The following is an 18,999-nucleotide window of genomic DNA, read 5'->3' on the forward strand; positions in this document are numbered from 1 at the left end:
CTACATGTTGATAATAAGATTAAGATCAATACCAAGTTAATTATCAATAGACGATTTTGGGGCGGAGCTTCTAGAGCATGCGCAATCTCGAGGGTAACACACACCTTTCGCCGATCTCACTGTACACAAAGTCCACATTTCCAGGTTTGCTTCTGAACCGTAGATCATCTTACCGTTGACTAGGCTTTGTAAGTAAGTTCACTACTTACCATTTCGTGCATCTTGTGAGAGACTTTGCCTGGGTACAGACACGTCGGAAGGCATTTCTTGAGTTCGGCTTCTCGAGGGTAAAGAGACTGCTGTTCAAGCTGAAGTCGCCTGATTCACACTCTGAACAGATGCACGTGGAGTGGAATCACAGACTACTCAATGCCTAGCGATGCATTAGTTTTGGCAAGTGAAATCATGCCACCTGGGAACCCATTTGGGGTAACCAGACATGTAGGCATTCCGCATTGTTTCTGGGCAGTCTAGCTTGCTTCTGTATATATGTGATTGGCCAAGTCAAAGTTCTTACTGTGATAACTTGCACTCGATAAGTACACTGACGTGGATCAGAGTACAGTACACGTACTCTGTAGTCTGTTTACAATTAGCACTGCCAGTCTACAAGTCCCAGCAACAGTTATGTCTAAACTAACACAACACATACGCACTATTCCATAGCTGTAATGTCTAAATCAGAAAGCAGAGGCTGTTTTACCTCATCCGCAGTTGATCAAGACATGTGTATAGTAGTGATCTCAAAAGTGAAGATGTTGATTGTCGAAAATGTCACTGTGGCGCTGAAGCTGATGGTTTACATCAGATAATTAAACAGCAAGCAAATGAAGTAGTGAAACTTCAAAACAAGATTAGAGTTCTCGAGCAAGACCTTGCATCTGCAGAGTCCAAGTTGCAAGGAAAGGCATTCTCACTCAACACACGTACTGCCAAAAAATGTGCTTGATACAATGTGGAGTTCAACTGAAAGCAGCCAAAACAATTACTCTGTATAGCAAACAAAGAATCAGGCCAAGGCACATCAAGTGATGTAGGCTCATGAGCTCACCGCCTTCCATGAAGAGTTGGATAAGCTAGACGAATTTTTGCTGACTCTAGTTCGACAAGATACATAGTTTCACAGTTCCACAGTTCAAGAACGCTAGATAGGGGGAAAAGTAGTCCTAGTATTCAGCCACACAGACAGTGACAGTGCGTCACGTTCGGTTACCCCGAATGGGTTCCCCTACCGCAAAATCTTCACCTAACAAAACTTCCATCGCTAGACAATGAGTAGCCTGTCTTTCCACTCCACATGTATCTGTTCAGAGTGTGAATCAGGCGACTTCAACTTAAACAGCAGTCTTTTTACCCTCGAGAAGCTGTACTCAAGAAATGCCTTCCTACGCAGGCGAAGTCTCTCACAAGATTCACAAAATGCTAAGTAGTGAACTTACTTACAAAACCTAGTCAACGACAAGATGATCTACGGTTCAGAAGTAGACCCGGAAACATGGACTTTGTGTACAGCAAGATCGGTGCAAGGTGCGTGTTACCCTCGAGATTGCACATGCTCCTAGAAGCTCCACCCCTAAATATCGTCTATATTAGCTTTCTGTTCTCTTTTCTTATGCACCTAAGAGAGAACTGCAATCTTTATGCAAAAACAATATATTCATTCATTAATTCACTGATTCATTGGGCACCAAGCAAACTTAAATTCCAGGTCTACACCTTCCTTGGAAGTCAGAAGGACTGGAGTGAAAAGCCTTTGGGTCTCTGAAGATTGCTAGCAACACGGCTGTCTCCCGCAATCTGCCTGTGGAGTTTGGCAGGTATGAATACAGTAGTCCTTCCCATTTACGACCACCACAAAAACCCGTCAAACTTGCTGGTAAAACAAAGGTGGTCTTTCCCAGAGGTGCACCTGTGACATGCTTACTACTCACTAAACTTCTGCAAAGTCTCTAAGTTGGCATAAAGTAGGTATACAGCAGCCTTCCTCTCAGACAGATATTCATAATGATCACCATCACCAAGGTCTACCTCAGCACCGCCTTCCACGTTTGCGCTTCTTGAATATACCAAACAGCTCCGAGAGTAGTTGTAGAGGCGTGCTTCCCGGACATGTTCACCAATACTGAACATGCGCAGATCGAGGCCTGGTTGGTCAAAGATGTGCATGTGACACATTTTAGCGGTCACTGGTCGAAGAATGGAGGTGGTCGCTGATAAGAGATAGCTGTTATACAAATTTGGTTTGTGCACAGCTAATGTGATCGTAAACAGGAGGTGGTCGCAGATGAGAAGGGTCACACATGGGAGGGACTACTCTGTAGCATCTTCAAAGTTCAAACTTGACAGAATAGCTACAATTCAGATAATACTGTCTAAATGAAACACTTTTGTAATTGAAACACCTCCCTAAGTGGAACAGCATTGGTGGCTCCCTACCAACTTTAGTCAATTTGTAATACCTTCACCTTTCTAATTGGAACACCTGCCAGCTGTGAACATGGAACATGTTTAATGGCTCTCCCACATGAGGTACACATGTCCAAGTGGAACAGCTACTGCTGTATGTTTTGTGTATGAGTACACATTCCACCAATGGCATAAATGCAGGCGTTTCTCCATCTGCCCTTGTTAGAAAAATTGTGATATCCACACATGGGTCAAGAAAAAACTTGATCTCTCCAGCCATCTCAAGAAGATGAAGGAGCTAATTCATGACACCCTGCAGCAGGCTGCTGTTTGTGCAAGGACTAACAAATTTCAGCACTTACTTTGAGCCCAAGCATTTGCCAACATTGAGTGCTCTTAGACAAAACAGAAGAGAGAGCAGTAACCAACAGGTTTAGTAACCTTTGGCAGCAGAAATTTTCAAAACTCTGGCCTTCTCCATGTAGTGTCATTAATTAATTAAAATATTGCACTGTACTGTAATTTGATTCTTTGCAGTCCATAATAAGTAGAAACACTAAACAAATGCAAGTTAGAATCTACATGTAATAAATTACAGTTTGCATGGTAAGCAAAACCCCTAACCAGATTTTCTTATGCAAGACATTGGAAACCTATAGGGAGCTGAAACTCTGTAATAAAACACCTCTGTAAGTGGAACATCTAGGTGTTGATTCAGTCAGGGTTCACTGTAGTGCAATGTAGTTCTGGCTTCAGGTTATAGTGCAATATATTTCATATGTACAACTCATTCTTTAGAGAAGTACTCTGTCATGCCCTAGAATGAATTGCTACCATGCACGCCCCCTCAAGTTCTTCTATACATGTAAGTAAATGGCTTCAGACAAGAGATTTAATCAGTAAAAAGTCTACTAGCTGTAAAAAATTAATCAGCTGACCTCATTTTCTGAATTTTGAAAAGAAATCTGAAGCACGTCCATGGCTGCCAGAATGTTCTCCATTGCCATGTAGATATTTTGGAAGACCAAAGGTTTGAACTTTGCTCTGTCTGAGTCTGTGTAGCCCTGACCGTGAATGATTCTCATCTGCTTGATAAACGTAGACTTGCCTGACTCACCAGTCCCTAGATATACGTACAATTAAGAAAATACAATCAGGGTAGACGTCAACATGTGCATGCAATTATCACAGAGATACAAGAAAATACGACTCTTGACAAACGAAGAGCGGCATAACAGAACGACCAATGTTTGGAAACAAGCCGTCTTCGCGCCTTTCGACAATGTACGTCTCGTGGACATAAAGAAATTAGCAGCGTGCGAGCTAAATCGTACGATACTTCCTTACCTACTATGTACGTGCTTCCCATTTGCCAATCGTCATAACTGGCATTGTTGAGTCATTAATAACGACGACGTACAAGGAAATCACACCGCAAAGAACATACGTACCCTCTCGTCAATCATCATGCAGATATATCATATTCCTACCTAGCAACAGCAGCTTCAGTTCCTTTTTGGAGTTCCTCTTGTCTCTTCTCAGCTCCTTCTCGATTGCTAGATTTATTCGCCTTTGCTCCTTTGCCTCTTCAGACAAACAGCAAGCCATCTCAGCGGACAACACACGTCACACATATAGACAACGTCTGCTTTTCTTAGGAACCAACGTATTTCCGGCGCGCACACTCCGTCTCAACCAGAATTCATACATAAGACATACCATTGCACTGCCCAGAGTGCTAGCGCGCTTTGTTATGGAATGAATTTTGTGCAACACCTAATTCCACATCCCGGATCTAATTCTTGACAAGCAAGCGGATGTAGTGTTTGACAAGTATGGGTGACATGCATCTTAGTCAACCTGGAATAGCTGAAGGATTCGGTCGCTATGACTACCTTATAAAGCTTTTAGCGTTAGGAGATAGTGATGTGGGCAAGACGAGCCTTTTTGTGCGCTACGTGGACAACGCTTTCGACCCGGAAGTTGGAACAACGATTGGAGTAGATTTCAAAGAGAAAGTGGTACGTGGCTGTTAGAAGTGAAGCGTGAGGTTTGCTGCCTCGTACCGGAAGTGCCGTCTGGGCGTGTCATGTGTCAACATTACTATTATTTGGTGGCTCGTATTGCTTGCAAATTTAATGCTTATATTATAAATTGTAGGTTGATAAAGGCGGTAAGCGTGTATACTTGCAGTTGTGGGATACCGCAGGCCAAGAAAGGTAGACAGGTTGTTACCAGTGTTGCTAGTTGACAGATGCGTTCTAGTCATTATAATAATTGCATTCTACGTGTTATTATAGGTATCAGAGTGTTACAACTGCTTTTTATCGAAACGCGTTTGGTTTCTTAGTTGTATTCGATGTGACAAGTCACCAGAGTTTTGTTAATGTTCGTCACTGGATCACTCTTCTATCTCAGCACTCTGAGTTAGAAAAGCCAGATTTGGTTTTGGTAGGAAATAAGCTGGACTTATTTACCAAGAGAGAGGTGGAAACTACTCAGGCACAAGAGCTTGCCAAGCAGTTTGATATGGAATACATTGAAACGAGTGCTAAAGATGGAGTGAATGTGGAGCAAATGATGGAGAAACTTCTCACGAAAGTGATGGTTACCATGGAGAAAGAAATGAAAAAAAGCAAGAAAAACGAGTTGAAGGGTTCTACACAGACTTCGAGTTTTAAGTGTTGCTCAAGCTCATAAAATTGCCAAAGATACATGCTTAGCTGGCAGGAAGGATTATTGAGCATAAACGTAAGACACACTAACAAAATTATATTAGTCAACTTAATTCAGCAATGTAGCCACCACAGTACAGTACTGCAATGTACACTATGATTTTGCTTATAAATAATTAAGTTAAGTGTATTGTCACCTTTATATATATATATATATATATATATATATATATATATATATATATATATAGACTAGAAACAATTATTTACCTATAGGCGTCATCTACTAGCTAAAGTAAAAATTATCTGTGCCATTATAAAAAATAAAAAGCTTTTGGGAGTCAGAAAAGCAAATCAAAGTTTGTCAGCCCTGTCAACCAGACCGTACTCGCGCATCTCGACGGGTAGATTCGACGCTTTCATGTTCATGTCTTATGTCTGTCGATGCTGCAATTGCAATGGCGCCACTTTTAAATGACTGAATGAATGAATGAAAGAATGGTATATTTCTGTCACACCTAAAAAGGTACAGTTCCCTCTTGGGGCAAACATAAAAACAACTAAGACATAAGACGTACAGCTAACAGACTACAAAATACACCAGCTACAACAGACAGCACAAACTACAATATATCTACACCATTCCTACATGCAACTTTTATCTACAGCTAATATAAATAGACCTCTCACCAGATAATTAACCGACTGTCCTGCTCTTTGTAAATATTTAAGCTTCATGTCCTTAGCCCTTGTCATAGCTTCTTGGAAACCATCCTTCAGCCTATCATGAATGGATTCATACTTCCTCATCCCAAGCCCGCATCTGACGCCCTTTCGAAATGCTTGATTAACCATGTATGATACATCAGATCTATCATAATCCCAAAGATGAGAGCCAAATGCCAGTACTGGAAAAAGTTTCATGTCCACAATTTTTAACCATACTTTGTCAGATCTACATACACCACCGATTTGTCCCAGAACCACATTCACCGCTCCAAAGAATTTTCTAATTCTGACCTCCACCATATGTCGAGGTTGTAGAAATGAATCCATACTCACTCCTAAATGCGATATGTTTGATTTGAATGGGAGAATGCAACCATCAAGTGCCAACCGGGGATCAAAAAATGAGATCCTCCAATTCCTGACGACTGTTCCAGACAAACACAGTAGATACACTCTTTTTGCTGTTAAAAATTAAACCTTTTTCTTCTGCAAACAGGGAACACACATCCAGCATCTTCTGCATTCCATGCAGTGTGGGGGACAGTAAAGTCACATCGTCTGCATAGGCAACACTACCAATGTACATGTGACCTATCCTTGCCCCATATCCACAACTCCTCAGACCAATTAATAACTCATCTAAATAGACGTTGAAAAGCAAAGGGGAAAGCACACTACCCTGCCTCACTCCATTACCAACTGAGAAAAATTCCAAAAACATTTCTTTCCATTTCACTCGCATCTTTTGATTAGCATACCACACTGAAAGCAATCTTACCAAATAAACCGGTGCTCTGTCATAAGCTTTTGACAAATCCAAAGCGCAGACATACATTCTTGAGTTTCCTCTCTCCAAATAGTAGTCTATTGTGCTCTTTAATACAAAAGAGCAGTCAGCGCAACTGTGGTTACATTTAAACCCAAATTGCTGATCAGCTGTCCTAACAACACTGCTCAAACGTTCCATAAGAACCGATTCCAGGACCTTGGACACCACAGATGAAATAGAAATTCCCAAATAATTATTTGTGTCTGCTGTATCTCCACGTCTGTCTTTTACTATGGGCACAATATATGATGTAAGAAACTGCCGAGGGACATATGAATGCCTGAGAAACATAGTAAATGCTACACTCAAATATAATGACAATGTAAATCCACCGTATTTAATGTGCTCTGGCTGAATTCCATCACATTCCGCTGCTTTGTTCAACTTAAGATGACCAACTGCCTTCAAAACTTCTGACACATTAATCTCAATGCACCACCAGGGGAGTTGTGGTCCAGACATCCATTTCTAAGAGCCATCTCAAACATCAACTGCTCTTCTTTCCTCTTCTGAGAAGACTCGCTATTAACAATAGAGCTAAAATGATCTCTCCACACAGATACAATACCGTTATCCTTTACTGCTTCTCCCACCCGTACCATCGTTCCACACCTAACAGGTTTGATTCCTTTCTGAACATTTCGCCAGAAACACGATTGATTACCTTTCTGTAGTTGCTTGTACAAAGCCTCGCCAAAATTCACTTTTTCCTGTCGCTTCAAGTTCTGGACTCTACTCTTGAATAATTTTCTAGACTTTAACATTGTCTCATACATGTCACCTTGTCTGGGTTTACCACAAAAAGTAGTCTTTACTAGCAGCTCGTTTCAACTTCTTCCCCTCCTCATTCCACCCCATCTTCTTGCCTCTCTTGAATTTACCCGTACGAATGCTCCTCTTGACTGATTTAACTATAGCCGCACTTAAACTGTCATGAAATACCTGTATCCTATGTTGATGTGAACATGATAGTGGTTCATTACAAACTGCAGCCTCTACTGGGATATCAATGACATCCAACTCCATTTCCAAGATCTCCTGAAACTTTGCTATGTCTATGGCACTTGCCTCTTTCCACAATAATCTTCTATTAGACGAATTCCCATCATCTGACGTTTCATTTGTGTTGATAACCAGCTCAATGGACTCCACTATCACCCAATGGTCAGACAAAGCACAATCACCATCCCTCACGATGAATCCATCAAAGACATTCCTCAAATGAGTTGAAACACACATATAGTCAATCCATGACTCACAACGGAAGTCATGACTATGCCATGTACTCCTACGTATTGATCCTGTATCCTCCATTCCTGTCACCACTAGACTATACTCACTCAAAAAGGAACTCATACTAGCAACAGAAGCAAGTCATTCCGTACTTTGATCCAGCTCTGGATCGGTCGTAAATGATAATACATGACAGGAAGTGACACTCCTAACAGTATACATCCAGCTACTACAGAAACTACGACAGTGATAACCGGAAGACCGAGAGCTTCACAATGGTCTTTTTGCCGACTCTGCGACCTTTCTTTCGCAAGCTAAGTCAAAATTCCAGAGAACTCCAATTCTGAAATGCACTGTAGTACTGTAAATTCCTACGCTAGGCTACAGTCCTATGAGCCTTTCTCTCAGATGTCAACTCGACTGTGGCCCTAGGCACGTGATTTAAAAGTCCCGAAATATCCGGGTCTCATAAACTTTGATGTCAAGGTTTCTCATAGGCATAAATTCTAAAGTGCGTTAGGCGTGTTGAAATCGTTGCCGTGTTCTCACAGTATGCTAGTTTTGGTGTAGTAAGAACAACAGAGGTCGCCTAGAGTATTTCAGACGTGTGGTTTGTCTGTCGAGATGGCTTGCTGTATGTCTGAGGAGGCGAAAGAGCAGAGGCGAATCAATCAGGCGATTGAGAAAGAGCTGAGAAGGGACAAGAAGAACTCTCGAAGAGAACTAAAGCTTCTGTTGCTAGGTAAGAATGTTTAGTGTGTCATAATAGGTGCTAGGAGACGAACTGAAGGCACGAAGTGACAGTTGGGCGGTAGCGCTTTCTTCTAATTTTCCTAGGAGGCACTGAGCTAAATCGGTGTAATCTGTGTATTTGTAACTGACGCTTGGCTTGTCTCGACTACAGTAAGCCAGTGAGCTGACAGGCTGTGGAAGTCTTATCCGGGTAGTTAGGTCTTCTTGAAGTCACAGGTATGACAAAATAAAATGTACACACGTTTGTAGTAGTATCGGAAGTAGGAGATTCCGCTGCCAGTTACCTCCTCGGCGTCTTGCTTTGGCAGTAACCGCGCACTGGGCTTGATTGTTTGTGACACATTGAGCACTTCAGCTGCTATCTAGTGGCATTTAGAGAGAGAGAGAGAGAGAGAGAGAGAGAGAGAGAGAGAGAGATGAACGTTTTAAGCTGAATCATTGCAATCTGTAATGTTAGACATCATTTAGCTGGAATTGTAGTGGAGTGGATCACCTGGTGATTCAAGTGGGTTGTCACGTAATTAATTGTTTAATTTATATACTTTGTAGTGCTTCTGGAGACAGCATCAAGGCAGGGCACCAGGGCAGCGTAGCATGGGAGCTATTAGCGTACAAAAGTGGTCCAGGTTGTAATGAAGTTGCTAATTTTATTAATCAATATGCATTAATTGTAACTTTCCACACCTAACTTCTAAATTACAGAGGGTGGTTTTGTCTAAAATTGTTGTTAAGTTTTAGAGTAGCACTTTATTAGGATTAATCATTTGATGGTTGAAAAATGTAGTTTTCTCAATGTACTGGCAGACAATTTATAAATTGACGAAAATACATGGGACTTCGGAGATGCTGAATCTTGACTCATAGTGATTAGTTCATTGTTCTTACTGACTATCAAGTCAAAACCTTGATTATGGAACAAAGATATAAATGCATATTTTGAAATTTGTGACAAATTGTTCTTGCAGTTCTACAGCATAATACCATCCATATGTTTACACTAGAGACTTTAGAATCATGCCAGTTATAGTAGAGATTGATTTTAATCGTCAAAATTGGCATCACAACGAGTCCTAGTGTTATCAAATGTTTTTTAGTAAAGTAGTAATGGCAATCTTGAAGAAAATTATCTGGTCCAGCTTGGTTCTGAATTTGCTAGTGTAAATACAGTCTAAGTCATTGAACAAGGAAAATGGTGTTACCTGCTGATTGACTGGTCAGACATTAAGTTATATGAATGATGGTGCATGAGAGTGTAGATTCAGTTTGTTTTTTTATTAGTGAGGACACTAATCTTTCATAGTCATTTAGCAGTTTGTTAGGGGCCATCCGTGTTTAAAGTCATTTTGCAATAACGAAAACTTTTCGTTTGAGGGGTGGGGTAAATGACCATTTTGTTGTCTAGACAGGAAGTGAAAATGACGTTATGGACAACTTGACTGGTGCTTTGCAAGTACTCCTGAAGGAATGATAGAGTGTATAGTCAATAACTAGACTCAAGCCTGTCTCTCCCCGCCTTAATTCGTCATTCCTCGGATTGTCAATTCTCGCCGAGAGTTGTCAATTGACAATCCAGGGAATGACGAAGGTGGGGAGAGACTGGCTCGAGTCTACTACAGTAGTCAATGGCCGGTTAGAGAAACACTTGGTAGTTGACCACAGACAGGATTTGAGCGTGTTCACAGCGACATCTGGACTAACTATGATTAGGCTAATTATGATTAGGCCAACATGAGCGCAAGGCGTTCACACTGCTAACTATGATTGGTAAGTCACGTGGGCACTTGAGTGTAATTAGCCTAGACAGTTTTCATTCGTCATATCTGGCAAGAATTCATGTGAATTGTCTTGACAAATCCATTGCTTTAACGTTTTTAAGAGGGAAACATTTTGTTTGCTTTCTCCGGCAGCTCCTTCAGAGATGGCAGGAAGTTTTCACAGGCACGGAGGACATATCTGCATGCGCTTCCGTATACAACACCGTATCAGAAACATCGTCAACATGCTCTTCTTGTATACTACCTCGCGTGCGAAAGTCATGTGCAACCACTAATGCCACTAATGTGGTTGTAAATCTACTCTCTACGGCGTTAGAATGGCGTTACACTAATCATGATTAGGCCCGATGTGAACACGCTCTTTGACATGTAAGATGGCAGTAAAGCGGCAACTGTCTCTTCTCAGCAGAGAATTACTTGGCCTGCCATATAGGACTCACTAATGACCATGAGAAAATGGTGGAAGCATTGTTGCAGTCAACGGACCTCCAGATGACGCATGCCTTGCGTTAGGGACAGACATATTTAGGTATATTTCATCTTTTAATAATTAACAAGATTTTCTAGAGGTGACATCACTCAGATTAAAAATGTGGACATCTACCGTTTTGTTTTTGGGATCGGGCAGGGGGTTGGGGTAAATGAAAAGTTTTCGTTTTGGTAAATTGTCTTTAAATACGGACGGCCCTTTAGGGTTAGAGTATGATGAAACTGCAGTTAAGCTCTACATACATACAGATGTTGTCGTTAAAGGCAGGTAAATAGTACGAGACTCATTATAGACCTTCACATGAATCGTGGACAAGTGAACCAGAGTGCATTCCATTCCACGGAATGCTGTCGGAGATTATTTGCATATGGTAAGCAAGAAAACCTATAGCTGACTCGTCTGGAATTGTTCCAGTAACTCACTCAAACGTCTATGAAACTGCTTACAACATAGAGGATGTTGAGAATTCCTGGTGTTATTGCAAACAACTAGAATTTGGTCAAATGACCAAGTGTGACGATGTCCAGTGCACTATTGAATAGTTCCATTATGACCGTCTGCGCTTAAGTACTGTACCACGAGGCAGGTGGTGTACTGTCTACCTTGCAGAATACTTCCACAATACGCGGGGGGGGGGGGGGGAAGACAAACAGCTGGATTCTTCATATCTACTTGTCAACACGTTAACCTTCAAACATTACGCTTGGTTGACAACTGATTCACGAAATTCACTAGTGCATAGCATAATATCAACAGTGCTCTCTTTGTTTGCTCTTGTCTACCCTAGGACTAATGGGAAAGGTTTGTTGGAGAATAGTGTATTCTGTTGTCTTGAGCCAATCACTCTTTCCACGTGGATTCTAACTTGTGACAATTCTCTGCTCCAGTCAACACCGACTATCTCCAACTGCTTCATGCCATGAGAAAATGGCGGTGTTTTTACTTCCACCATGACCATTCTTGTGTAATCGCTGCATGTAAACATCTATCGGCAGTAGTGATATCACCTTTGAAATAAGCAGGCAATAATCATGTAAGTGTGATATAATCCATTTATACATTATACATCCATACTTGGAAGTAGGTAGTTTATTAAATTGCTTCTTTCCACTATCTCTTTATCTGAAATCCTGTCTCCCACACATCGAGAATCAAAAGACACAATTTCTTGAGGAGTTTTCCCCAAACAAAACTTTACTGTAGAGTGGTGTTTATAGTGGTTCCAGACTTGTGCTCAGGCAAGAAGATCTGTATTTCCTAGTCATGAGATGTGACTTGCAGAACTAGGTTGGGGGAAAAGTTCATTTGCTTCTGTTTTTCACCTTGAGCTTGCACCCACGCGTTTGCTCGACAATAACGAGCCTGTCTTCTCTTTGGGCTAACGAATGGATTGTATCCTAGAAATAGCATTGGAGCCCAGTTAGGGTGGTCCTCTCATCTTCTAGCGGAGCAGGAGCACCTGTGCAAAGGCCTATAAAACTGAAAATCTGACCAGTCATATGCGGGCTTTATATCTTTAACCTGAAAAAAGATGGACATAGCACACTTGTGCATTCAGTGTTTGTCAAAGTACTACACCTGTTAGTTGCCCCTGAGCTACCATGTACCCATGTGTTGGTTGCCCGGGTAAGTGTTACATTGTATCACTATGGTTGCCCATCAAGAAACTCCAGATGCAGCTTAATTAATTAGCAAGTTAACAAGAGCCAAGAAATCTTTTTGTATTAAGAACCAGTTCTGTGACTGTGAAAAATCAAAGGTTTTATGCTATCTACAGGGTTATGATGTAAGCCTTCTACTTTGACTTATAGAAGAACAGTTCTTGCTGAAAGCAACTGTTTACAGCTATTATTGCTAGGCCACTGACTAGATAGGCTCAAGTGTTCGGCTGGTCTTCTTCACCTTACCCCCACAAACTTATGAAATGCTATTTGAGGTGAAGATTAGCATTGGATACTGCTTGCCACTGTGCATTGATGTGAAGTGATGAGATAGTTGGAAGGCCTTAAGTGCACTTTCTCTTCATTGCTTCCTGAATTTATTAGACAGAAATATGATTTGGCATTCACAAGAGCCTGTACTTAATTTTTTCAGATTGAAGTGTGGTTAACACTATCCTTCATTGCTTTATACAAAAGGGCTTGTGCTTCGTATTTCTCAGAGATTGGAGTTCCAGGCAATATGAGGGCTTTATTGAGAAATGCATCAACCAATTTCTACCGGAGCTACAATGGGAACAAATCTAATGCTGCTGTTTTTAATTAATGTGGTATCCTTGTTCCTCTGACAGTCCTCAGTGTTTTCACTACGATTTTATCTCAAACGGCAAACCAAATTGCATTATAACATCATATATAAATATTGGCGTCACTTCTGGTTTGCTACTTTTACGCATTAGCATCAATGCCTAATAAACGCTCCCTGTCATGCTACTATTTACAACCAAACGTCACCTATACCAGCTGCAGTTCTTTACATGGCCTTAGGGGTTTGTTAAAGCATGACCGTCACCTGTAACAGCATTCCAACTGTGACACAGCACAGGTCTAGTACTGTACACATGCCAAGATTGGCAATTTGCCAATGGGGATGAGCTGAGGACAACGCAAGAAAGGATGCAAAAGCCCGGGGCATGATGCCAGAAATACAGGGCTTCATTGTCTGTGGCAGGTAAGCCATATAACTCATCATATGAGTTCTACTAACCTGGAAACAACCCATTTAACTCTTGACACCCAGACCACCCTGCGACAAGATCTTGAATGTTTGGTTGCATTTCTGCGGTACTAAGACATTTGTTCATGGATCACACTTGCTATCTTTGCTCCCCAATCGACAAAATGCCGGCATGGCCAGTTCTGGCGAGAACACTGCTTTTTACCAATTTGCAATGATGCCTGCAACCAGGAAGAATTAGGAATTGACAATCTTGTAATAATGTGTAAAGGCACCGATGTCCAACAAATTGAAGAAACTGATTCTCTTGTATTGTACGTCTTGTTTTACATAACATATGGTTTACATAGAGTCATATGTGCACAGAGGGGGGCATGGGTATGCAGTTGAACAATAGTCTTAAAATTTAGATTAGGCGAATAAGCTAAGGAAGCCTTTGAATCCATATTTGACTCAATTCTAACATTAAAGTACCACGTGCTTTAGTGAAGAGTCAATCTTTAATATTTGTTTAATGTTCATTTCACTGATAAATAATTAGCTGATTGAAATGTGATCACTTGTTCAGGAAATGTTCAGGAAGGGTTTATGTGAGCGACTTGAATATGTTGGTGTGTTCTATCTGATTAGGAAGGCGACATCAAACTACTTCCAAACCAAAGGGACTTAGGCTATATTTGTCAGTAGAACTTTCACAGGGTATGTTTTGCAAACATTAGTAGCAGTTTGCTTATGTACACAAGAATCATAGACAACAATGCTCTCATTAGTGTACCATAACAAATTGGTTGCTATTTTTGTAAAGCTGTAGGGTATGGTTAGATAGCTACAATGTTGACATCTCAGGCTGGTATTGATGAACATGCTACTGTTTTATAGTTTGTTTTTATTCAATGTGGGTCTGTCAAACACTTTCCATAGTTATGCTCTCCAGGGTCATGCTAAAGTAGTTTCAATTGCATGTTTGTAACTTAATTAATGTTTGGTCTATCAAGTACTCACAAATTATGTTGCTAGACTGTACTAAATATGGTTCAGCAGAGTTATTTATTTATACATAATACATGTAAAATGATGTTATGCCAATGCTGAATTTTATTGTGTTGTCTGTGATAGTGTAGTCATGATTTTGAAAGAATGTGTCAAGTGTGTTCTTTTAAACTGCGATGTTAGTGTTCAGAACTTAGACTATACTTCTAAAATATGGAGTTATAGGCTAGACAAGAGGAGAAGCTGAAGAAGAAATTGAGAATAATAAGCTTAGCATGTAAACTGATGGACTGAGAGGCAAGTTGAGCTGAACACACACACACACACACACACACACACACACACACACACACACACACACACACACACACACACACACACACACACACACACACACACACACACACACACACACACACACACACACACACACACACACACACACACACACACACACCACATAGGAGACAGGTGGATGAGGCTTGAGACTTGTCTGGCGAATGGAAGCAGTAACTACCTTATGCTATGTTAGCAGACTTTTTCTAGCACTAGATAATTATTTATGCTAATTTGATGGTCAGAATAGCTGACCGTGGAATAGTGAACAGCTTTTAGGACTTCAGATTAGAGGTACTTATATAATTAGTCCAGCTGATTAGCCTGTTTTTTGCCCAGGCAAATTAGGTTAATTAACACAAATTTTCATATACACTCCAGTTATGGGCAGAAACAGCATGAAATTCCAAAAATAGCCGCGTAGGACTTCAGATTAGTATCTACTTATATAAAAAAGATTTGTTTCTTACTTGAAATAAGTTGTGGTGTGCAGATATGGTTTTATACCTTTTTATGAAAGAACAGCTAGTGTTAATCAAATAACGGCAGCTGGTCTTGTAGTATGTTAGATGTTTTTTTTTGTGATTTTGTAAGCTGTAGCTGTACACTGCTGTCTTGGATAATTTTTCATGTGACTTGTGGACTTTGTTCATTGAGGTATTAGAGATACCTTCTAAGTGTGATCCATAAAATATGAATCCCTATGAGAGCATAGGAAGTTTAGAACTGTAATCGGAAGCAGAATTAAATGCTCTTAACTGTACTTGTAACAGGGTCATAGGAACCGGTTCAGTCGATCCGGGTTTGGCCGGACCATATTTCAAATTTTATACTTCCGCCAGTCGACGATTGGCTAAAACTTCCGATTGAAGGTATAGTTAATTAAATAACTAATATATATGTGGTTTGCCTGAAAGCAGATTATATAATGTTGACTAAATTTTCTATTTTCCCTGCCTTGAAAGCTGGGAGTGGAAGGTCATTGTATTGCTACGTCACTGTCACTACCTCCCTCGGCGTCCATTCTGCTCTGCTTATTAATATTAATTAATTAATTTTCTAGCGTCACATTCCGCTTAGATCAGGTGATCATGGCAGACGGAAGTTGTTCGACAGTCGTCTTAGACTCAGTCAAAGGTCAACCGCACCAACTCAAACATTTCAGTTTCTCTAGACGAGACTTCGGCAAGAAGACCACTGTCAAAAGAGCATTTTCATCGTTCTGGTTTGACTGTAACCACACCCTCTTAATGTGCTATTCTTGACCACACCCTCTTAGCACATGCTAGGCTGGACCATTTTCGAAATGCTTTCTACAGGCTTGTGTAACTACAGTAGTAATGAACAAAGCAAGTTGGCAGACAGTCATCAGTTATATTAATAATTAAATTCTTAAATGACAGTTGTTCTAATATAAATTGACCACTTCGGGTAACATTTAGGTTTCTCTTGTGGTAGGAAGATCTAGCATTGTCTTCTTGTTGTCTTAAATACATCTGTTATTGGTGCCGGCCTTTACAGTGACATGTATAGTCATTCTGTAGCTTTAGCAGTACAGTCACTGGTTTGCTGGATGAAAATAGAGATTGTTGACATGGATTTCTGACATTAAGAAAATGTGCACATCTCTACACCCATGGCTGTAGCGTTCAGTACTATTTTACAGTGTCAATTGGCTGCTGCCAGCAGTTGAATGTGATTAAATGGAGAGTCTATAATGAAAAATATTGACATTAATTTGTGAATGGCCTCAATTGGTCTCTAGGGATTATGGGCTCTATCAGCTACTTGTTTATATATATATATATATATATATATATATATATATATATATATAAAGCTCAAACTGTCTGTCTGTCTGTCTGTCTGTCTGTGTTCACATTTGGCGGCCACGTCTTTTGCCTGTTCGCAACCGAAATCGGCACGCACAGGAGGTTTGCGTAAAAAATTACAAAAATTATCCACCGGGTCCCCTCTCGAGGGGTCAACCCCCCCCCCCCGTAAAATTTCTTGATGACGCAAATGCTACAGATTCCAGTTCATTCGAACATGCGCCCACACCAGTCCTGTGTAGACTGTATGCATTGTCGTTCTTTGCAAGCTTCGAGCAATCGAATATCTCTTGCCGACGAAACTTACTCTTCTAACGCTTTTGTTTCTCTCCAAATTCTGATTGCATTTGCACCGAATCCAACCTACACGTTCTCTTCAGCAAGCGCTACACGGGGAGTGTGTCAATTTCGATCGAAACAAGCACGAAGAGCAAGATTCGAATTCATTCAGCACATCCGGGACCTCGCAACAAAGATTGCACGTGACATGTCCACAGACCTATCTTTACACTACAGTATCTTGCCCGTATGAAGGACGGGCCATGTATACTAGTATATATATATATATATATATATATATATATATATATATATATATATATATATATATATATATATCAACAGAGGTTTTTTCATGCACCAGAACCAAAGACAGACCTTGAGGTTTGGTGTAATGTAGCTGATGTTTATTGCGACAGATGTATACTTCTACATTGGAGACATTCACACTAGTTTTGTTAATTCAGCTCTGACCACAAGTGGAAAGTAGGACACTATTCTTATGCTAAGTTGACATAAAAATTGCAAAATTGGCGGCAAGTGCAGTATGATAGAAATAACTAATCTAATAACAAACCACGTTGTTTGGTTATACTAAAACTAAAGCTAAAATTCAGAAAACCAATTGTTTTAATTTTGGTTAACCAAAACCAAAACTAATACCAAAATCACACAAAATTGTACTAAAACTAAAACTAAAATATCCTGATTTAATTTTAGTATTAGACGAGGACGAGGGTAGACAAAGTAGACGAACTGCATGATGCAGTACAAATCTGGCTAGGTCAGAAATCTGCTTTTCCATCCCTAAGTCAACTAGCAACTGAGATTTTATCAATCCCTGCTTCCTCAGCTCCACAGCCTCTCTTCACACACAAGAACTCGCGGTAGACTATCTGACTACCGTTTAGAGAGAGATGTTGTTTTAACTCAAAAAGGACTTAATCTGTCTGTGAATCTTGCCTATATCTGCCAATAAAATTAAATGAATCAAAGTAAAAGTGAACATGTTATAACCTGTCTTTTAGGCAATGCGTTACAAAAAGCAAGACAATAGAGGTTGATTTTGGCTTAATGTACTTATTCAGTGTTATGGCATTAGCCCGTCTACTATGAAACATTTGGCATGAAGTGCTTGTTAACACTCACACACATTATCATGCATGCACGATACCTACATGGTGCACCTGTTCTCAGATTAGTAGCAACAACATGCACGGAGTTTACGCAGATATAACTAAAACTAAAATTAGGGCAAAAAATTTACCAAAACTAAAATATGACGTAATACCAAACAGCTGGGCTAAAAACCTTGTAAAATGAGTTGTTACAACCCACATAGCACAGCAGAGGCAGGTTGTAATGTTTACCTTATGTGCATGCGCTATAAAGGGTACCGTAAGTGGTACCATTGTCATCATTGTTCTCCACACGAAACTCACCATACTGTAAATTTAGAAATTTTGGTTCTCATGAAATTTTAGTTATGTACTATAATAACATGAATACTAAAATTTATCGTAAATTTGTAAATAGATACACTTGAATTTGGCTACAGTACAGTACCATTGTCTCGTAAGAAAATAACACGTGTACGAACTACATTATGCCAGAAGTACTAAATTTTTTTAATACAAAATTTTCTGGATTTACAGTATCTGAAATCATCAGAACGAGTGAGTAGTAATTACCATCAAACATTGGAACTGAAAAATAAGAGCTGCATAAACTTACTGGTGCCACAAAGACTCCAGAGGCAAGAAAGGCAAGGTTTGGGATGCTTTGGCATACAAGGCGTGATGTGCAACTGTATTCTTGGTAGCCGATAGACACATTACAGCCCTGTTTGTCTTGAAAACTGTTAGGCAACCTGATTTTTGCTTCTGTGAACATTTTTTGGCCATGCTACTGTCTTTGGAGACGTGACAGTGTAGACAACTCGATCAGACTAAGAAGGCACAGCCAGCATAATTCATTTTCTGCAGTTCACGGTCTT

The 18,999-nt window shown here is 40.3% G+C and overlaps 3 protein-coding genes across 3 annotated transcripts; 1 reads left to right on the forward strand and 2 right to left on the reverse strand.

The window, feature by feature from the left end:
* Window positions 1-3,335: 3,335 nt before the first annotated feature.
* LOC134187722 (guanine nucleotide-binding protein G(q) subunit alpha-like) lies at window positions 3,336-4,146 on the reverse strand. The gene is made up of 2 exons (XM_062655874.1): window positions 3,897-4,146; window positions 3,336-3,529 (listed from the first exon to the last, which is right to left on the reverse strand). The coding sequence occupies exons 1-2, from the start codon at window positions 4,012-4,014 to the stop codon at window positions 3,336-3,338; spliced, it is 312 nt and encodes a 103-aa protein (XP_062511858.1). The 5' UTR covers window positions 4,015-4,146.
* Window positions 4,147-4,165: 19 nt separating this feature from the next.
* On the forward strand, window positions 4,166-5,266 carry LOC134188144 (ras-related protein Rab-27B-like). The gene is made up of 3 exons (XM_062656342.1): window positions 4,166-4,427; window positions 4,567-4,625; window positions 4,707-5,266. Exons 1-3 carry the CDS (start codon window positions 4,242-4,244, stop codon window positions 5,104-5,106), a joined length of 645 nt encoding a protein of 214 aa, XP_062512326.1. The 5' UTR covers window positions 4,166-4,241; the 3' UTR covers window positions 5,107-5,266.
* Window positions 5,267-6,849: 1,583 nt separating this feature from the next.
* On the reverse strand, window positions 6,850-8,033 carry LOC134188162 (uncharacterized). Its single transcript, XM_062656360.1, has one exon. The coding sequence runs from the start codon at window positions 7,993-7,995 to the stop codon at window positions 7,432-7,434; it is 564 nt and encodes a 187-aa protein (XP_062512344.1). The 5' UTR covers window positions 7,996-8,033; the 3' UTR covers window positions 6,850-7,431.
* Window positions 8,034-18,999: the final 10,966 nt, after the last annotated feature.

The sequence above is a fragment of the Corticium candelabrum genome, chromosome 12 (genome assembly GCF_963422355.1).
Source record: "Corticium candelabrum chromosome 12, ooCorCand1.1, whole genome shotgun sequence".
Taxonomy (NCBI): domain Eukaryota; kingdom Metazoa; phylum Porifera; class Homoscleromorpha; order Homosclerophorida; family Plakinidae; genus Corticium; species Corticium candelabrum.